At 42.9% G+C, this 16114-nt stretch overlaps 1 protein-coding gene across 1 annotated transcript; it reads left to right on the forward strand.

The window, feature by feature from the left end:
- The first annotated feature begins 2992 nt into the window (after positions 1–2992).
- On the forward strand, positions 2993–14634 carry NUDT7 (nudix hydrolase 7). The gene is made up of 4 exons (XM_004377777.2): positions 2993–3059; positions 4274–4427; positions 7053–7211; positions 13877–14634. Exons 1-4 carry the CDS (start codon positions 3022–3024, stop codon positions 14243–14245), a joined length of 720 nt encoding a protein of 239 aa, XP_004377834.1. The 5' UTR covers positions 2993–3021; the 3' UTR covers positions 14246–14634.
- The last annotated feature ends 1480 nt before the right edge of the window (positions 14635–16114 follow it).

Consider the following 16114-nt stretch of genomic DNA (forward strand, 5'->3'; position numbering starts at 1 on the left):
AACATGTAAACCACCACTGACAGACGAATGGTGTCTGCACATGAAGTGCACTGGCCGAACCCAGGTCTCCCACGTGGAAGGCTTGAATTCTACCATAATTTCCTTAGGAATCTGCCAAATGCTCACTGTTATCTTACCCCTTCTCCACAGCCCACCCTGACCTCACTGCCTCTCCACAGGCAGAATTAATTACTTCCTTGCTTCTCACTCCCCGGAGCACTTATCTTTCATTACAACTCATTGTTTGTTGTAGGCCTCTTCCCCAGGTATCTTTTGCTCCCTGAGGTTGGTTGGTGTTTTCTTTGTCTCTGCACCACCAAGACCTGGCAGGGAGGTACTGCTCAACTACAGGTCCGAGGTGGGTGGTCTCTAGATAAAGCCCACCTTGGCCCAGAGCTGCGCCTCTTCGAGATTTAGATGTTTGGCTTTATAGGTTGGTGCAAACCTTTTTATAGCTTTGCTTCTCTTCAATGCATTTTCCAGAATTATGTTACTACCAATAAATCAGCATGCAAAAGCCAGAGACAATTCATTTATTCTGAAAGACACTGGCAATTAACCTTGAAGGCTGTGTTGTTTTGCAAGTAGGGAGATACATACTCACATGTATGGGTATATATTATCTTACTGCTATGCATTTCATATCGTGATACTCCCTGTGTTGTGGCTGGAGGTTTACTCCAACCTTACGAAAGCCATAAAAGCAGCATTTCTGATCCTGAAAGAATATGCTGTGTATATAGCCTTGGTATACAGCAAAACATCTCAGGATGCCGCTTTTTACGTTAAAGCCATCCAAACCCATCCTACACTCTGACTTTCTGATGCTGGGACTATGGGGATTTTTCAGAAGGTTTAAGCATCTTTTTCTTGTTCTTTGAACTAGACTTTTGGAAGAGCCTCCTGATTGCTTCTAGTCTCTCCTCCACACTGTTTCCACAGAGGTCTTTCTGAAACCCAGACCTGCCACTCTTCTTCTTTTAGGAAGAAGGTCGACCTCCATCTTGCTGTGGCTTCTCATCTGCTCCAGAGCTGTACTCCTCAATGCCTGTTTTTGTTCCAGTCACGCTGCACTAGCTGCCCCTCTGAACAAGATTCTTCACCCAAGCCTCGGCTTCTCTGTTCCCTCTGCCTGGAATGCCGTCCTCCCCACCTTGGCCTCCTGCAATCCCACCTATCCCTCAAATCCCAATCTGAGTGCCAGCTGCAGCTTAGTGGATGGGTTCAACACCTGGATCCACCACTTACTACTCTGTGACCATGGCAAGGCACTCAACCACTCCAAGTTGCAGTATGCCCATCCTCAAAACACAGATAAAAACATTTACCTTATAAAAATATGCTGAGGACTCAAAGGGTGTCTGAAAAAAGAGAAAGCAAAATCCCCTGACAATAATTTTCAGCTCCAAATTCAATCCTCTGAACCACTCTCCCTTCTCTTTTCATCCACAGCCATCAGTCTGCTGTGGATTACTATAATTGAGGATCATGTTTATGACCTCTAAGGGGTCCTAGAGGTCAAGGGTCCACATCTCAGTCATCCTCCTGCCCCATGCCCAGCACATAATAGCTAATATGGAATGAATATTAGATGGGTGGTTAAATTAATTTATCTCCTTCTCATTCATAATCAGATCTACATAATTCAAAGGCTAGTTTCTACCAAGAAGTGGTGTTGAAATAAATGGACTCAGAGGTCAGACTGATATAGCCTTGAACCCTAGCTGTGTGGTCTTAAGTAGTTAATGTTTTTACTTCCTCACATGAAGAAATAAGGATGGTAATACCTATTTCATGGGGTTCCTTGGAGGATTAAGTACGCTAAGTGCCATCACCACCATTATTAGGATGTCATAGAGCTTTTGGTTCGAGCTCTCCAGCAGGACTGCCCAGCTGAACCTTTGAGCTCTGTGGTTTTAAAGGTCTTAGGGACTGTGGCCCAACTGTCCCGCTGACCCAGGTTCCATTATGACTTTCATAGGCCTTAGGCACATTTGTTTTCATGAACCCTTTCCTATAATAACAAGAAGAATTATATTTTACAATTGCATTGGTGTAAAAATGAATATAAACCAGCTGGATTCATTATTATGTATTCTTTATTATATTCATTTTTCTTCTGATTTTAATAGAAATTAAAGCATTTTTGTGGGCCCCAGCCAACGTGCTTCTTAAGTTTCTTCTTGTACCAGGCTTTCTCTCTCTCTGCTCCAGCCACTACTGGCCTTTTCAGCTAGCCCTGTTCCTAGAACTCTCTCCCTGCCCCTGCCCCTATTTACCTCCTACTCATCCCTGAGAGCAGTGGCTCTCAAGAGCATCAGAACTCCAAGGGCTCCTTGCAACACAGATTGCTGGGTCCCACCACTAGTTTCTGATTCTGTATATCTAATGGTTCCCTGGTGATGCTGATGCTGCTGGTACAGAATGCTATTTTGAGAAGCATTGCTTCGAAGGCCAGCTCCATTTCCACTCCCTCTGGTAAGCCTTCTCTAACCTCCTGGTTGGTCTCTAAGGACCCAGGACCTCTATTTTATCTCTGTAATTATTTGATTCCTGTCTCTCTCTCCCATTTGACCATAAGCTTCACGTGTCTTTTCGATGCTCAGCATGGGATATGCACCCAGCGCATAGTAGGTGCTCAGTAAACACGTGCTAAGTACTGTTCAAAAAAGTTGAACCAAGTTAACTTCCCAGCAACAATGGATGCGCGAGTCGCATTCCCTCACCTCACCAGCATTTTGCATTATGACATTTTTTTAAACTTGTGTGTGTTCGTCATGTTCAGAATCACTCACACTCCTTGTCCTCTTGAGCAAGAACAAGCCGCTGAGCAGAGATTGCCCTACGCTACCACGAAGACCTGGCTCTAAGCCCCGCCCCTCTCTCGCGTCTCCGACCTTCGCTCGCCCCGCCCCCTGCCCTCGCTAGCTCCGCCCCAGGACTAGTGCTGCTCTGCGCGTGCCCGTCGGCAGAGCACCCACGTCCTAGGACTCAGTCTGGAAACGAACTTTGCTGAGGGTAATGTCGCGAGCCCATCCTGCCCAGAAGCCCTCAGTCAGGTAAAGCTTCCCCAACCCCTGGCACTGTGAGGTCGGCCGCCCGGCCTTGATCGCGGCGGGGGCCGGACCCTGGTGTCCGGGCGGCCGGAAGGCTCACCGTTTGCCGGGCCAAGGGTCACCCGGGCCTTTTTGCTTGGAGTTTGTGCCTGCCAACCTGCCAGACCTCCGCTCTGTGCAGCCACGTCCTGGCCCGCACGCAGAGCCCCAAGGCCTGTGTATCTTCTTCGGCCAATAACGGAGCCGGACCTTCAGCGAATCTGAGTTCAGATGCGAATTTGTTTACCCTTTCCTGAGGGCAAAGCGTTTCCCTCCTCCCAGCGAAGAGGCTCTGCAAACCGCGTTCCCATGGACGGACCTCAGGAACCCCTGTGGTAGCAGTCTCTCACCAAGCAGCCCTGGGTTCAAGTCCTCCGGTGGCTGCTTCCAGCCGGTGACCTTGGGTCACTTTTGAACCCAGATCTGGCTAACTTAAACCTCTGATTTTGCCCACTATGCAAAACTGCCTTCCCATAGGAAAAGTAAACACAAGCCACAACAAAATACACCTGTTGAAAGGACCATAACAGTTCCACATGGAAAGAGTACCAGTTGCGGTTATAAATCCAAATACTTGCATATTATCAGATAGTGGTTCTCAAAGTGTGTTCCCCTCGTCTGCAGTATCAGCATCACCAACACTTTGGGCTTAAATGCCATTTCTCAGGCCCCACCCCAAACCTATCGAATCAGAAACCGGCAGTGGGACCCAGCAATTTGTCCTGTAGTGAGTCCTCCAGGTGATTCTGATTCTGCTAGAAGTTTGAGAACCGTTGTTGTAAAACAACTGAAGACATAAGGGTTTGATATCAGGGCCAGGTTAAGAGACAGTGGTTTAACTGTAAAATGACTTGTTATAAACATATCTTGCCTGAATATAATTATGGATTTCAATATTTAACGACTGCATTATTGAAAAAATATTTAACCATAATTTGATTTTAAAAGGTTTCAAAGTGAACCCGTGTACTAAACTGTGCTTAGTAGTTTTTTTGCCTCATTTAATCTTTTTAAAAACTGTGATTTAAGTACTGTTATTTCCGCTATAATATTGATAAGGAAACAGACTCAGAAATGGTTAACCCCAAGATGCATAGCAAAGCAGAGACAGGCCGGACTAGGAACTTCTTACCTTAACTCGGTTACTAAAATATTTGTCTGGTATGTTTCCATTTTAGAAACAGCTTGATAAATGATGCTAAGGCCCGCTTAAAAAAGCATGATGTTGGGACCAGATTTTCTCACTTGTTGTCTAACAAATGTTCCGTCCTTTTACCATTGTTGATTAAAGAAGGAAAATTCCATCTGTTATTCACCCTCCGGTCAGAGAAGGTAGGTGGACAAGAAGGCTGTGGCCATCAACATCTCAAGAGATTTGAAAATTCCACTAAGGTCTGTCACTTGCACACATTTTGAGGCCACAATTCTCAAATGAACTTTAAAAATTGTGATGTTCAAGAGGTACAAGAGGCCACAGGATAACATGGCATTTGGGGGAGAGATTCTGGTAAGAAAATTACTGTATTTTAACGCAAATAATGTGCACCTTCTACATTTGTTTGCCAACCACGAGGTACTGCGAAGTATTTTCGTAAGCTCTGCTATGCCAGTTTTTTTTTACATGTTGCTTAAAAAAATTTAGCATAGTACACTTACAAAAATCCCTTGGGGGTGGGGGAGGGCACGGTTGGCAAACAAACAGAGAAGGTGCGTGTTATTTTGCGTAAAAATACAGTAAGTATTTTGGCAAATCAAACCCGTCGCTGTTGAGTTGATTCCGACTCTTAGCAACCCTACAGGACAGATTAGAAATGCCCTGTAGGTTTCCAAGGCTATAAATCTTTATGGAAGCAGATTACCACATCTTTCTCCCATGGAGCAGCTGGTGGGTTTGAACCACTGACTTTTTTTCGTTTAGCAGCCAAGTGCTTTAACCACTGTGCCACTAGTATTTTTAACTAGCACATAATTTAAAATACTTTTAGACCAGCGTTTCTTGATCTCAGCACTATTGGCATTTGGAGCTGGATTTGCTGTAGGGTGGCTGTCCTGTTCATTGTAAGCTATTTAGCAGCATCCCTGGCCTTTACCCACTAGATGGCAATAGCACCTTCCCCCCAGTTGTGACAATCACAGATCTATCTTGAAACATTACCAACTGTTTTAGGGTACAGAATTGCCCCACTGGAAACCACTGTTTTAGATAAATCCAGGTAAAATGTGAAAATACTAGAGCATAGAAGTTAACAGCCTAGGCCCTGGGGCCTGCCTGCCCATGTTTGAATGAAGGCTGTCTGCCATCCTGCTGTGTGACGTTGTCCTAGTTACCTAACCTCTCTGTGCTGCAGTCTTCTCACTTGTAAAATGGGGACAGAGTATTAGTTCCTGCTTTATACGGCTGCTGTGAGGATTACACAAGTTAACAAATGTAAAGCACCTGAAACAATCCTGGCATTTGGAAGGATTCAATATATGTCAGCTATTATTATTAGTGTCAAATGGTGGATGTGGCCTGAAGTTTTAAGATAAACGTGCCACTTTAAAGAAATGTTGGCTGTGGTCACTCTGCCCTGCTGTTTTGGATACTATAGAGGAAAAGTTTGGGAAACAATAATTTCGAGGTTATCAAAGTACAAAAGAAAATGAGACATAATAATGTGACTTTTTAAGCAGAATAATGAAAAATACCTCATTAGCAAAAAAAGCTGAGGAACCAGCTGGTATTTTGGGGATTTGGGATTAGATGTACCTGGATTCTTTTTAGTCTGAGTCAGGCAACAATGACTTAAACACCTGAGGTGATGAAAATCCAGGTTCTACGGGAAGACACAGTCCTGGGTCTGTTCCCAGCTCCGCCAGTAAGCACAGCTGGAGCTATATATATATAATACATAGACAAACAGAAATGTAATAGGTGCTCACTGTCGGAAATCTAGACAAGACCAAAACCTCAAGCAAGTGGGTCTCTTATGTTTCACCCAGAGCAGCTATGCCTATTGATTATTAAGTGAGCATGAACTTAGACCGTAAATTTTGGTGGACAGAGGTCAGATTTAAAAAAATAAAGTATTTAAACCTAATTTAATTGGCCCCTAAGCCCTATCTGATTGTGCTGGTGAGAATTCCATCTGGGGCAGTACTGGAGCCCCAAAACTGGAGAAATGATTTTAAAGATAGAGATAAAAAGGAAAAATATTTAGGATGCTACGAATGGAGACATAATCAGTTCTACTGAAGTTAGGAAGAAATGGAATCGGGGTATAGGTGGAAAGGGGCAACGGAATAAAAGGAGAGATCTTTGTTCCTATAGAGACGTATGCAAAGAGACACCAAGCTGCCAACATAGGTCAATGCTAATGCGTCCAGTAACCCTACTTTCTGTGTTTTAAGTAAGCTCTTATAAATGGAGGGTGTGCTGATTGGGAGCAAGGGATCTACCATTAAAAACTGTTTTACATTCCAGCTCCAATACTTACCCATTGTGTGAACTTAGTCAGGTTATTTAACTTCTTTGAATTTTAGTTCCCTCGTCTAAAAATGGGAATAAAAATAGTAGCTTACAGAACTGTTCTGAGGACTCAGTGACAAAAGTCCTTTGAGGCAGCCTACCCAGAACATGGTAGATACTCAAAAAAGATTATCTATTGCTAATATTGCCCATTTTATTATCTTTTCTTTCAGCTTCCCCCCATCACTGTAAATTTGTTTGTATATGTGTATGATGTCTTTTGGGGACACAGAGAGAAAAACTGAGGGTGAAGAAAACTCTTAAAGTTCCTTTTTTAAAGGATTCAAGGAAGAATTTTTTTTTTTTTTGGTCTCCTTCACCACTTATTACCACTAGCGTGGGAATGGTCACTGGCACAAAATAGAAGTTCAGTAAACATTTGTTGAATGAATGAATACATGTCCTCATAACTGGAATCACACATTTAGTTTTGCTCTTTCAATATCTAGCTAAGAAGGTCCCCAGGAGAAGTGTGCTTCCCCGGAGGAAAGTGCGAACCTGCAGACATGGATGAAGTAGCCACAGCTCTCCGGGAAGCCCAGGAGGAAGTGGGGCTCCGTCCCCATCAAGTGGAGGTTGTCTGCCGCCTGGTGCCACATATTTTTGATGTAAGGGTTGGAATGGAACTGGGTTTTGCAATCTCTCATGGACCTCCTTGTGGATCTGCCATCCTTAAGGTTCCACATTTAGCCAAACGTGGCCCTTAAGAGTGCTGCCCTTAGACTCAAGAGACTGGTTCTTGTATGGACTTTGTCCCTCATGAGCTAAGTCGCCTTAGGCAAGCCCCCTTTCCTCTCAGGGCCCCTCCTTCCCCATCCAGAAATGAAAGGGCTTAACTTGAACAATGGTTTTCAAACTGGGAACTGGGACCCTAAAGATGCTTCAGAATTATTTCATTAACATTCAATTTACATTTACTCTTCAATATATATTTATTTTAAGAAGTCAGTCGAAAAAAATCACACACAATCAAGTGTGCTTCATACCAAATTTTTGCCCTTTGGAGGCCACTAAAGATGACTCATTCCATGACATACTATGGAATAAAGCTTCTCCAGACCATGTTAATTGAACAGTACCCTGAGATCACTAAGTAAGCCACTGAAAAACTATTACCGTTTATAACTGCATTTCTATGTGAATTAGGATTTCTTTAATAGTATACACCAAAACAGCATACAGAAAACAAAATGAATTCTGCGGCTGATACAGCCAGATCTTGTTTTTTATGAACTCACCAAAACAATCTTAGTGTTCTACTAACTGACTTTAGAAGAAGTAAACATTGTAAATTTGAACTTATAGATAACAGCATCATTTTATTGGTATAAGTTTTTAATATAAGCTTTTAATTTTAGAATAGTTTTAAATTTACAGAGAAGTTACAAAAATAGTACAGAGAGTTCTTATAAACTCAAAACCCTACACTCAGTTTCCTCAGTTGTTAACATCTTAGCATGTATCACAAGTAAGAAGCCAACATTAGTGTGTTACTATTAATAAAACTCCACCCCTTATTTGGCTTTTACTAGTTTTTCTGCTAATGTCCTCTTTCTGTCCCAGGATCCCACATTACATTTAGTTGTCATGTCTCCTTAGACTCCTCTGGACTGTGATAGTTTCTCAGACTTTCCTTGTTTTAGATGACTGTGACAATTTTGAGGTGTACTGGTCAGATATTTTATAGACTGTCCCTCAGTCTGCATTTGTCTCATATTTTTTTCTCATGGTTAAACTAGAGTTATAGATTCTGGGGAAAACTACCTAGAGTCCCTCGGTGATGTTAATGGTTAATATGCTCAGCTGCTAACCAACAGGCTGGCAGTTTGAGTCTCCTCAGAGGCACCTTGGAAGAAAAACCTGGCAATCTCCTTTTGAAAAATCAGCCACTGAACACCCTATGGAACACAGTTCTACTCTGACACACGCAGGGTCACCGTGGTTTTTTGTTTTGTTTTACTACAGAAGTAAAGTGCTCTTCTAATCACATAATCTCCGAGGTAGCTATAAACTTTTTTAAAGTTTTATATATAGGGCTTTCAGGTAAAATTTAGTTTCAAAAGAAGCATTGCACTGATGCCTAACAATTAGAAAAACTGGATTAAGTCATCCTTTCTGTTCTGTCTGTCTTAAAAACTTAGTGTACAGTGTAGTGAAGACCAATGACGCTGTGATAAAATCTGTCCTAACTGGGTCATTTTTAAAAATAGAAAGGTCACCACTCAAGGGAGGTTTAGTTTGGAAGCAGCTAGTGGCCACTCAATAAATGCTTGCTAAATGAGAGAGAGAAGAAAAAAAGGAACATGGGATTAGAACAAGAAATATGTTACTGGCTTCCTCCTCAATTATGTTTTCTAACTGGGACTCTTCAGTTAATTTCTGAAAATCTTTCAGCACATTTTAGGGATTTACTTTTGAATTCTATTGACAAATTGAGTCATGACAATTAAATATTCCCAAAGTGATAGTAACCCCATTCCGGAAGTCACTGGGAGCTACTGTGTTCTGCATGTGAGTGGACAGAATACATCAGTATTCACAGGGAACACATGAGATTTCCTGGGTCTTCAGGAAATCTCTGTAGGCCAGACAACGTCTGTGGTCGTTTCTAAAACGACCTGCTCTTAAGACAATGCTAGTCATGTTATGGAGAGATGAGAACAAATGAAGGCCTTACCGAGAGGTATATTATGTTTGGAAATGCTAAGGAGAGGGGTTTTGTTTTTTGGCTCTTGCTAGTTTTTTAAATATAGTACAAATAATGCCATTTGCTGAACAGTTATAAGCATAATCTAATTCAGTTCTCAACCAGGGAAATACCACCCCCCTACCCCAGCAACTGTGAATTTCTGCAGGAATTTTTGGTTGTCACAACTCAGGGGCGGGGTGGGGGGGGTGGTCAGGTGCTACTGGCCTGTAGTGGGTAGAGGCCAGAGATGTGGCTAAGCTCAGGACAGCCCCCACCATAAAGAATGATCCAATCTAAAATGTCAACAGTGCCAAGGTTGCACAAACCTGATCAAATTTAATCCCTACAACAACCCTAGATGAGGAAATTGAAAAGAAATTAAGTAATACCCTCAAGAACCTATAGCTAGTAAGGAGCAGAGAGAGGATTACACTGCCGCCTGTCCGATCTGGGCACGCTATCTTAACCTCTGCACACGCTACCCACTAATTTCCAAGACAGACGTGCTTTTAGAGACCACGTGTCCACAGATGCTGTGTCGTCTACACATTTCCAAAGTCCTCCCTCACTTTTCTAAGGTGGAATGAACCCTGTTCAGTGTCCCCAGCATCCCATCTGAAATATCCAGTCTTAAAACTGTTATCTCCCTTACAGTCTTTGATAAAGCCCCCGCCGCACACACACACTGATTTCCTCAGACCTGAGAGGTTAGTTCAAAGACCAGTACTTGTCCACCACGTGCTTTACAGTGAGGATGAGGATATGCCCTTAGCTCAGCCCTCAGGAGGCAATCAAAGCTGAGTTGCACCTCGGTACTCACTACAGCAATAGTCAGGCCGTCCCCAAGGATGGAGTGCCCTTCTCTTTCAGATAAGGTGACATTCCTGTCTTCCCAGCACGTAAACATTGCACTTGGAAGTACAGGCAGCAGGCCTGTGATTGAATCCTGGCTTCTGCCACATACTAGCTGGGTGTGACCTTGGGTAAGTTACTTCACATCTCCAACTTTCAGTTAAAGCTTCTTTAAAGTCAGGTGGTTGTGAGGAATCAGTGAGATGGTGCTGGACACCAGACTACTGCTTTATTTGCCCAGAGGATGTGTTCGCTAAATGGCAATTGTTGTCTGCTGCAGTACAGCCGCCCCCAACTCATAGTGACCCGAGTAATACAGAGTAGAACTATTCCTTAGGGTTTTATGGGCTGTAATCTGTACACAGGTACATAGACCAAGAGGCAGTCATTCAAACAGAACAAGGGGATACTGCGTGGTTTAAAATCAGGAAGGGTGTGTGTCAGGGTTATATCCTTTCACGATGCTTACTCAATCTGTATGCTGAGCAAATAGTTGGAGAAGCTGGACTATGTCAAGAAGAATGCGCATCAGGATTAGAGGAAGACTTATTAACAACCTGCAATATGCAGATGACATAACCTTGCTTGCAGGAAGCAGAGAGGACTTGAAGCGCTTACTGATGAAGATCAAAGACTACAACCTTCAGTATGGATTACACCTCAACATAAAGAAACCAAAAATCCTTACAACTGGACCAATAAGCAACATCACAATAAATGGAGAAAATACTGGATCCACAATCAACGCCCATGGAAGCAGCAGTCAAGAAATCAAAAGACACATTGCATTGGGCAAATCTGCTGTGAAAGACTTCTTTAAAGTGTTGAAAAGCAAAGATGTCACCTTGAAGACTAAGGTGCACCTGAACCAAGCCACGGTGTTTTCAATCGCCTCATATGCATGCAAAAGCTGGACAATGAATAAGGAGGACTGAAGAATTACGGTGTTGGAGAAGAATACTGAATATACCATGGACTGCCAGAGAATGAACAAATCTGTCTTGGAAGAAGTACAGCCAGAATTGTCCTTAGAAGGGAGAATGGCGAGACTTCATCTTACTTTGGGCATGTTATCAGGAGGGACCAGTCCCTGGAGAAGGACGTCATGCTTGGTAAAGTAAAGGGTCTGTGAAGAAAAGGAAGAGCTTCAGAGATGGATTGACACAGTGGCTACAACAATGGGCTCAAACACAGCAACGACTGTGAGGATGGCATAGGACCTGGCACTGTTTCGTTCTGTTGTACATCCTTATGAGTCGGAAGCGACTCGATGGCACCTAAGGATAATCTTTACAGAAGCAGACCACCAGACCTATTTCTGCATTACCGCTGGGTGGGTTCAAACGTTCAACCTTTAGGTTAACAGCCAATGGCAAACAACAAAGTTACACCGAACATACACTGCTGGGGTTCTTTCCAGACGAGGTCATATTCCTACCAGCTCTTTGTGCTTTGCTCCTGATACCGCCGACCCGCAGCTTTCTCCCAAGGAAATCCCTCGAAATACTGGAACTCCTTGCCAAGGGCCCGGCCCCCACCTCCTGCACAGAGAGCGGAAGTGCCTGGGAATGTACTTCTGGCATAGTGGCCCTCAGCCAATGACTGACTGGTGCTGCAGAGCGCGGAAGCCCAGCCCACTTGTCTATGGGTGGGACAAACTCTGTAGTGTAATTTACAGAACACCCAGCGGGATTTGGGGAAGGCTGGGAGTTTGCCTGAAATCGCACCCTTGCCTGACTTTTTCCCTCCTGCTTTTGTCTTTGCTCTACTCCCCTTGCCGCTTTTTCCAGCGGGCAAGAAGTCTCTTGCATCGGAGTTTTCCCTCTGATCTTGTGTAACTTGTTGCTGCTGTGGGCCGTGGAGTTACTTGCGACTCATAGGGACCCTGTAGAACAGAGTAGAGCTACTGCCCCATAGGGTTTCCTAGGCCAAAATCTTTACTGGAGCAGATGACCAGGTCTTTTCTCCAGTGGAATCACTGGTGGGTTCAAACCACCAGCCTTTCAGTCAGCAGCCAATCAAGTAACTGTTGCACCATCAGGGCACCTTCAGGTAAATTATGACCCCAGGTTTTCTGCCCTAAGAACATCTAAAGTCCATGTTACCACTGTCCCCCCAGGATCCAAATGTTTACTATCACCACTGATTCAGTTATTGGTCTGAGCTGGCTCTGTTCTTAAACATGTTTTGGCTGTCCCTCCTCTGAGGATTTCTCAAAAAACCTGTTTATCCTTCTTCAGTGTCTCAGCCTCACAACTTATTGCTGGCTTCTCCCACCCACTTTCTTCTGGAAAAATTTCCAATTCAAGGCCTTGCAGCTCTTATCAGCTCCTACACGTACACTAAACCCCAGGCTGCCCCTCAAGATTCCCGGTAGGACAAAAGGGCCTTTCATTTGACAGAACCCCTGGTTATTTGCAGTTGTGGTTTTAAATAGCAACCGATGCTCCACATAGAACATAAATATATGTTACATAAAATATGTGTGTGTGATTTTCCTGAAAATGCAAATACTCCACAATTAATATTATGTAACTTTACTTTCAGTTGATAATGTAGCACGTCTCTATCTATACTGACATGGAAAGATGTCTGTCTCACTGTTTAAGGGCTGCGTAGTATCTCGTTATACCTAAGTGTCCATCAATTGAAGAATGATAACTTTAGAGTTTTAGAGCATTATAAATAATGCTTCCAATGGAAAATGTTCTACATTCTGCTTTGGTGAGTAGCATCTCGGATCTTAAAAGCTTATGAGTGGCCATCTAAGACACTCCACTAGTCTCACCCCATTGGGAGCAAGGGAGAATGAAGAAAACTAAAGATGCAGGGGAAAGATTGGTCCAAAGGACTGATGGACCATGACTACCATGGCCTCCACCAGACTGAGTCCAGTGCAGCTGGATGGTGCCCGGCTACTACCACTGACTGCTCTGACAGAGATCATAGTGGAGGGTGCCGGACAGAGCTGGAGAAAAATGTAGAACAAAATTCTAGCTCACAAAAAAAGACCAGACTTCTGGCCTGACAGAGACTGGAGAAACCCTGAGAGTATCGACGCCAGACACCCTTTTAGCTCAGTAATCAGGAGACTCCTGAGGTTCACCCTTCAGCCAAAGATTAGGCAGGCCCATAAAACAAAATGAGACTAAAGGGGCATATGAGCCCAGGGGCAAGGACTAGAAGGCAGGAGGGGACAGGAATGCTGGTGATTGGGAACCCAAGGTCAAGAAGGGAGCGTGCTGACATGTTGTGGGGTTGGTAACCAATGTCACAAAAGAATAAGTGTACTAATTGTTTAATGAGAAGCTAGTTTGTTATGTAAACCTTCATCTAAACAACAATAGTAATAATAAATAATGCTTCACATGTGTACTTTTATCTTTTCTTACTTGTAGGGATTTATTATACAGATATACTCACACACATGCAATTGCTAGGTCAAAGGGACCACATCTTTACGATATCACCAAACTGCCCTTCCAAAAGATTGTATCAGTTCATATTGACAAAAGTATTCTTTTTAGAGTCATCTCATAGCTGCCGCCTCAGGTAGCGCATATCCCCGTTTCATGGGGGACATAGTTTATTTCTGGAGCAAGTTCTTGCCCCTTCCCTACCTACCTTTGGCCTGTTAACTTACAAAGAAGTGGCATGATTTTAACATTTGAATCCAAAGGGAAACAATATCACTTTGTTCCTTAATTTGTGTATTTTGTCTTCTGCTTTCAGAAGGAGATATTGATAACCCCAGTTGTGGGATTTATAGACCAAGACTTCCAGGCCAAGCCTAATCCTGACGAAGTGAAGGATGTGTTCCTGGCGCCTCTGGACTATTTCCTGCATCCACATGTCTACCACCAGAATTACCTGACATATTCTGATCATCGTCTTGTTCTTCATTGTTTTGAGTACACAAACCCTGAAAATGGCATGACTTACCAGATCAGGGGAATGACTGCAAAATTTGCAGTGTTCGTTGCTTTAATTATTTTAGAAAAAAGACCAACTTTTGAGGTTGAATATAATCTTGACGATCTAATATCATCTTCTGAAGAGTCCTTACTGAAGCTACATAAATATGTCACAAGCAAATTGTGATTTATGGGACCCACATCCAAGTAACTATCCAAGAGGTTTTTCGTGTATACTTGTCCACAGAACATCAGTAATGCCAGCTCTTGGAATCTAACAGGTGTGAATATCCTTCCTGCAATATGAAGGTAAAAACCTGGCCTTTTTACCAGTTACCTTCTATTATCTGAAAGAGCAAAAGGTCTTCCAAAAGTGGAAAAAAATGTGTTTATAGTGTTGCATAATTTCACCCACAATGTGTTAATATTTTTCTTACACATGTAAGAAATAGTATAGCGCACATGGAAGGCAATTAATACATATTTGTTGAATATATGACCATGTAGCATTTCTCTAATTTTTAAGAGGCAACGGAAACTTCTGCCCAGCTATCAAAACCTATTCTCCCTTTCTCCCATGGCAGTAGAGTTTAAACTGGGGCCATAGCTCCTCAGTAAGAAATGACATTACCCAGGATTCCTTGCAGTTGGATGTGACTCTGGGACTAAGTAAGTTCAGGCCAATGGGATGTGTGTGAAAGTTGTCCTTTCAGGTCATTGCCAACTTAAGAGATAAGCCAGCTTTCCAGGAGTCCTTCTCTTTCCCATTCCATGAACTGCAGCATGGACTTGTCTACAGCCCAGCAGACCATACAGGTGAGGACAATTCCTGAGGGAATGACAGAACCAAAATATGGTAAGAGCTTGGATTTCTGAATGACTCTGGAGAAAAGCAACTCACCAGTCTGGACTGCTCATTTGGGACTGTTAGAGATGAATAAATTCTATCATCCTTCTGTCACTTTGCGGTCACTTTGTTACAGCTGTAACCCTAAATAATATATCATAACACTTGAAAATAGCTAGATGGATATTCACCCAAACTTGATGTGTTGCCAACAGTTGGAATTTAAGATGATCTGACAACATATGGGTTCTGTGACATACACACAGGATGCTCTGTGTGTATGGAATTTGGCAGTCATCCTTCAGAGCAGCTGAAGTTAAGCAATACGAGAGGCCAATATGCCTACCATTGGGAGAGAGAACAGTATATGTCTCAAGGTGATGAAGGCAGAAAAACCCTGATTTCAGGCATAATCTCCAAATCAATAGCCATAAAGACAGACATTCTGAATTGTCTGCCTTGGATTGAGTTCTATCACTTCATACATGGTCATCTCCATATATTAGGCTTTAGAGTTAGCAGAGATTTCTTTAATTATGATATTAACTATCCCTGGTCAGGGTGGCTGGTTAGCAAACCAGCATAACCACAATTGTATGATGGCACTTTCACATCGTCCTGAGTCTTGTTATTAGATTTTTTTTTTATTAATGCACTTTATGAGAGCAGTTTTAGGTTTATAGAAAAATTGCACATTAAGTACAGAGAGTTCCCATATGCCTCCTTTTCTCCCTGTGCATAATTTCTTCTATTATGAACATCTTGCTGTTTTTAGAATTTTAGAAAGCTAAATCATGGACTTCCATAGGAATGAACAAATCTGTCTTGGAAGAAGTATAGTCAGAATGCTACTTAGAAGGATGGCGAGACTTCATCTCACCTACTTTGGACATGTTATCAGGAAGGACCAGTCCCTGGAGAAGGACATCATGTGTCTTAGTTCTGTGGTGCTGCTATAACAGAAATACCATAAATGGGTGGCTTCAACAAACAGAAATTTATTTTCTCAACAGTTTAGGAGGCTAGAAGTCCAAATTCATGGTGCCAGCTCTAGGGAAAGGCTTTTTCTTTCTGTTGGCTCTGGAGAAAATTCCTGTCTCTTTGAGCTTCTGCTCCTGGGCGATCTTAATGTGGCTTAGCATCTCTCTTCCCCCATCTCTGCTTCTTTCACTTCCTTGTTTAATCTCTTTTATATCTCGAAAGAGATTG

Source organism: Trichechus manatus, unplaced genomic scaffold (assembly GCF_000243295.1).
Source record: "Trichechus manatus latirostris isolate Lorelei unplaced genomic scaffold, TriManLat1.0 scaffold00053, whole genome shotgun sequence".
In the NCBI taxonomy this organism is placed as follows: domain Eukaryota; kingdom Metazoa; phylum Chordata; class Mammalia; order Sirenia; family Trichechidae; genus Trichechus; species Trichechus manatus.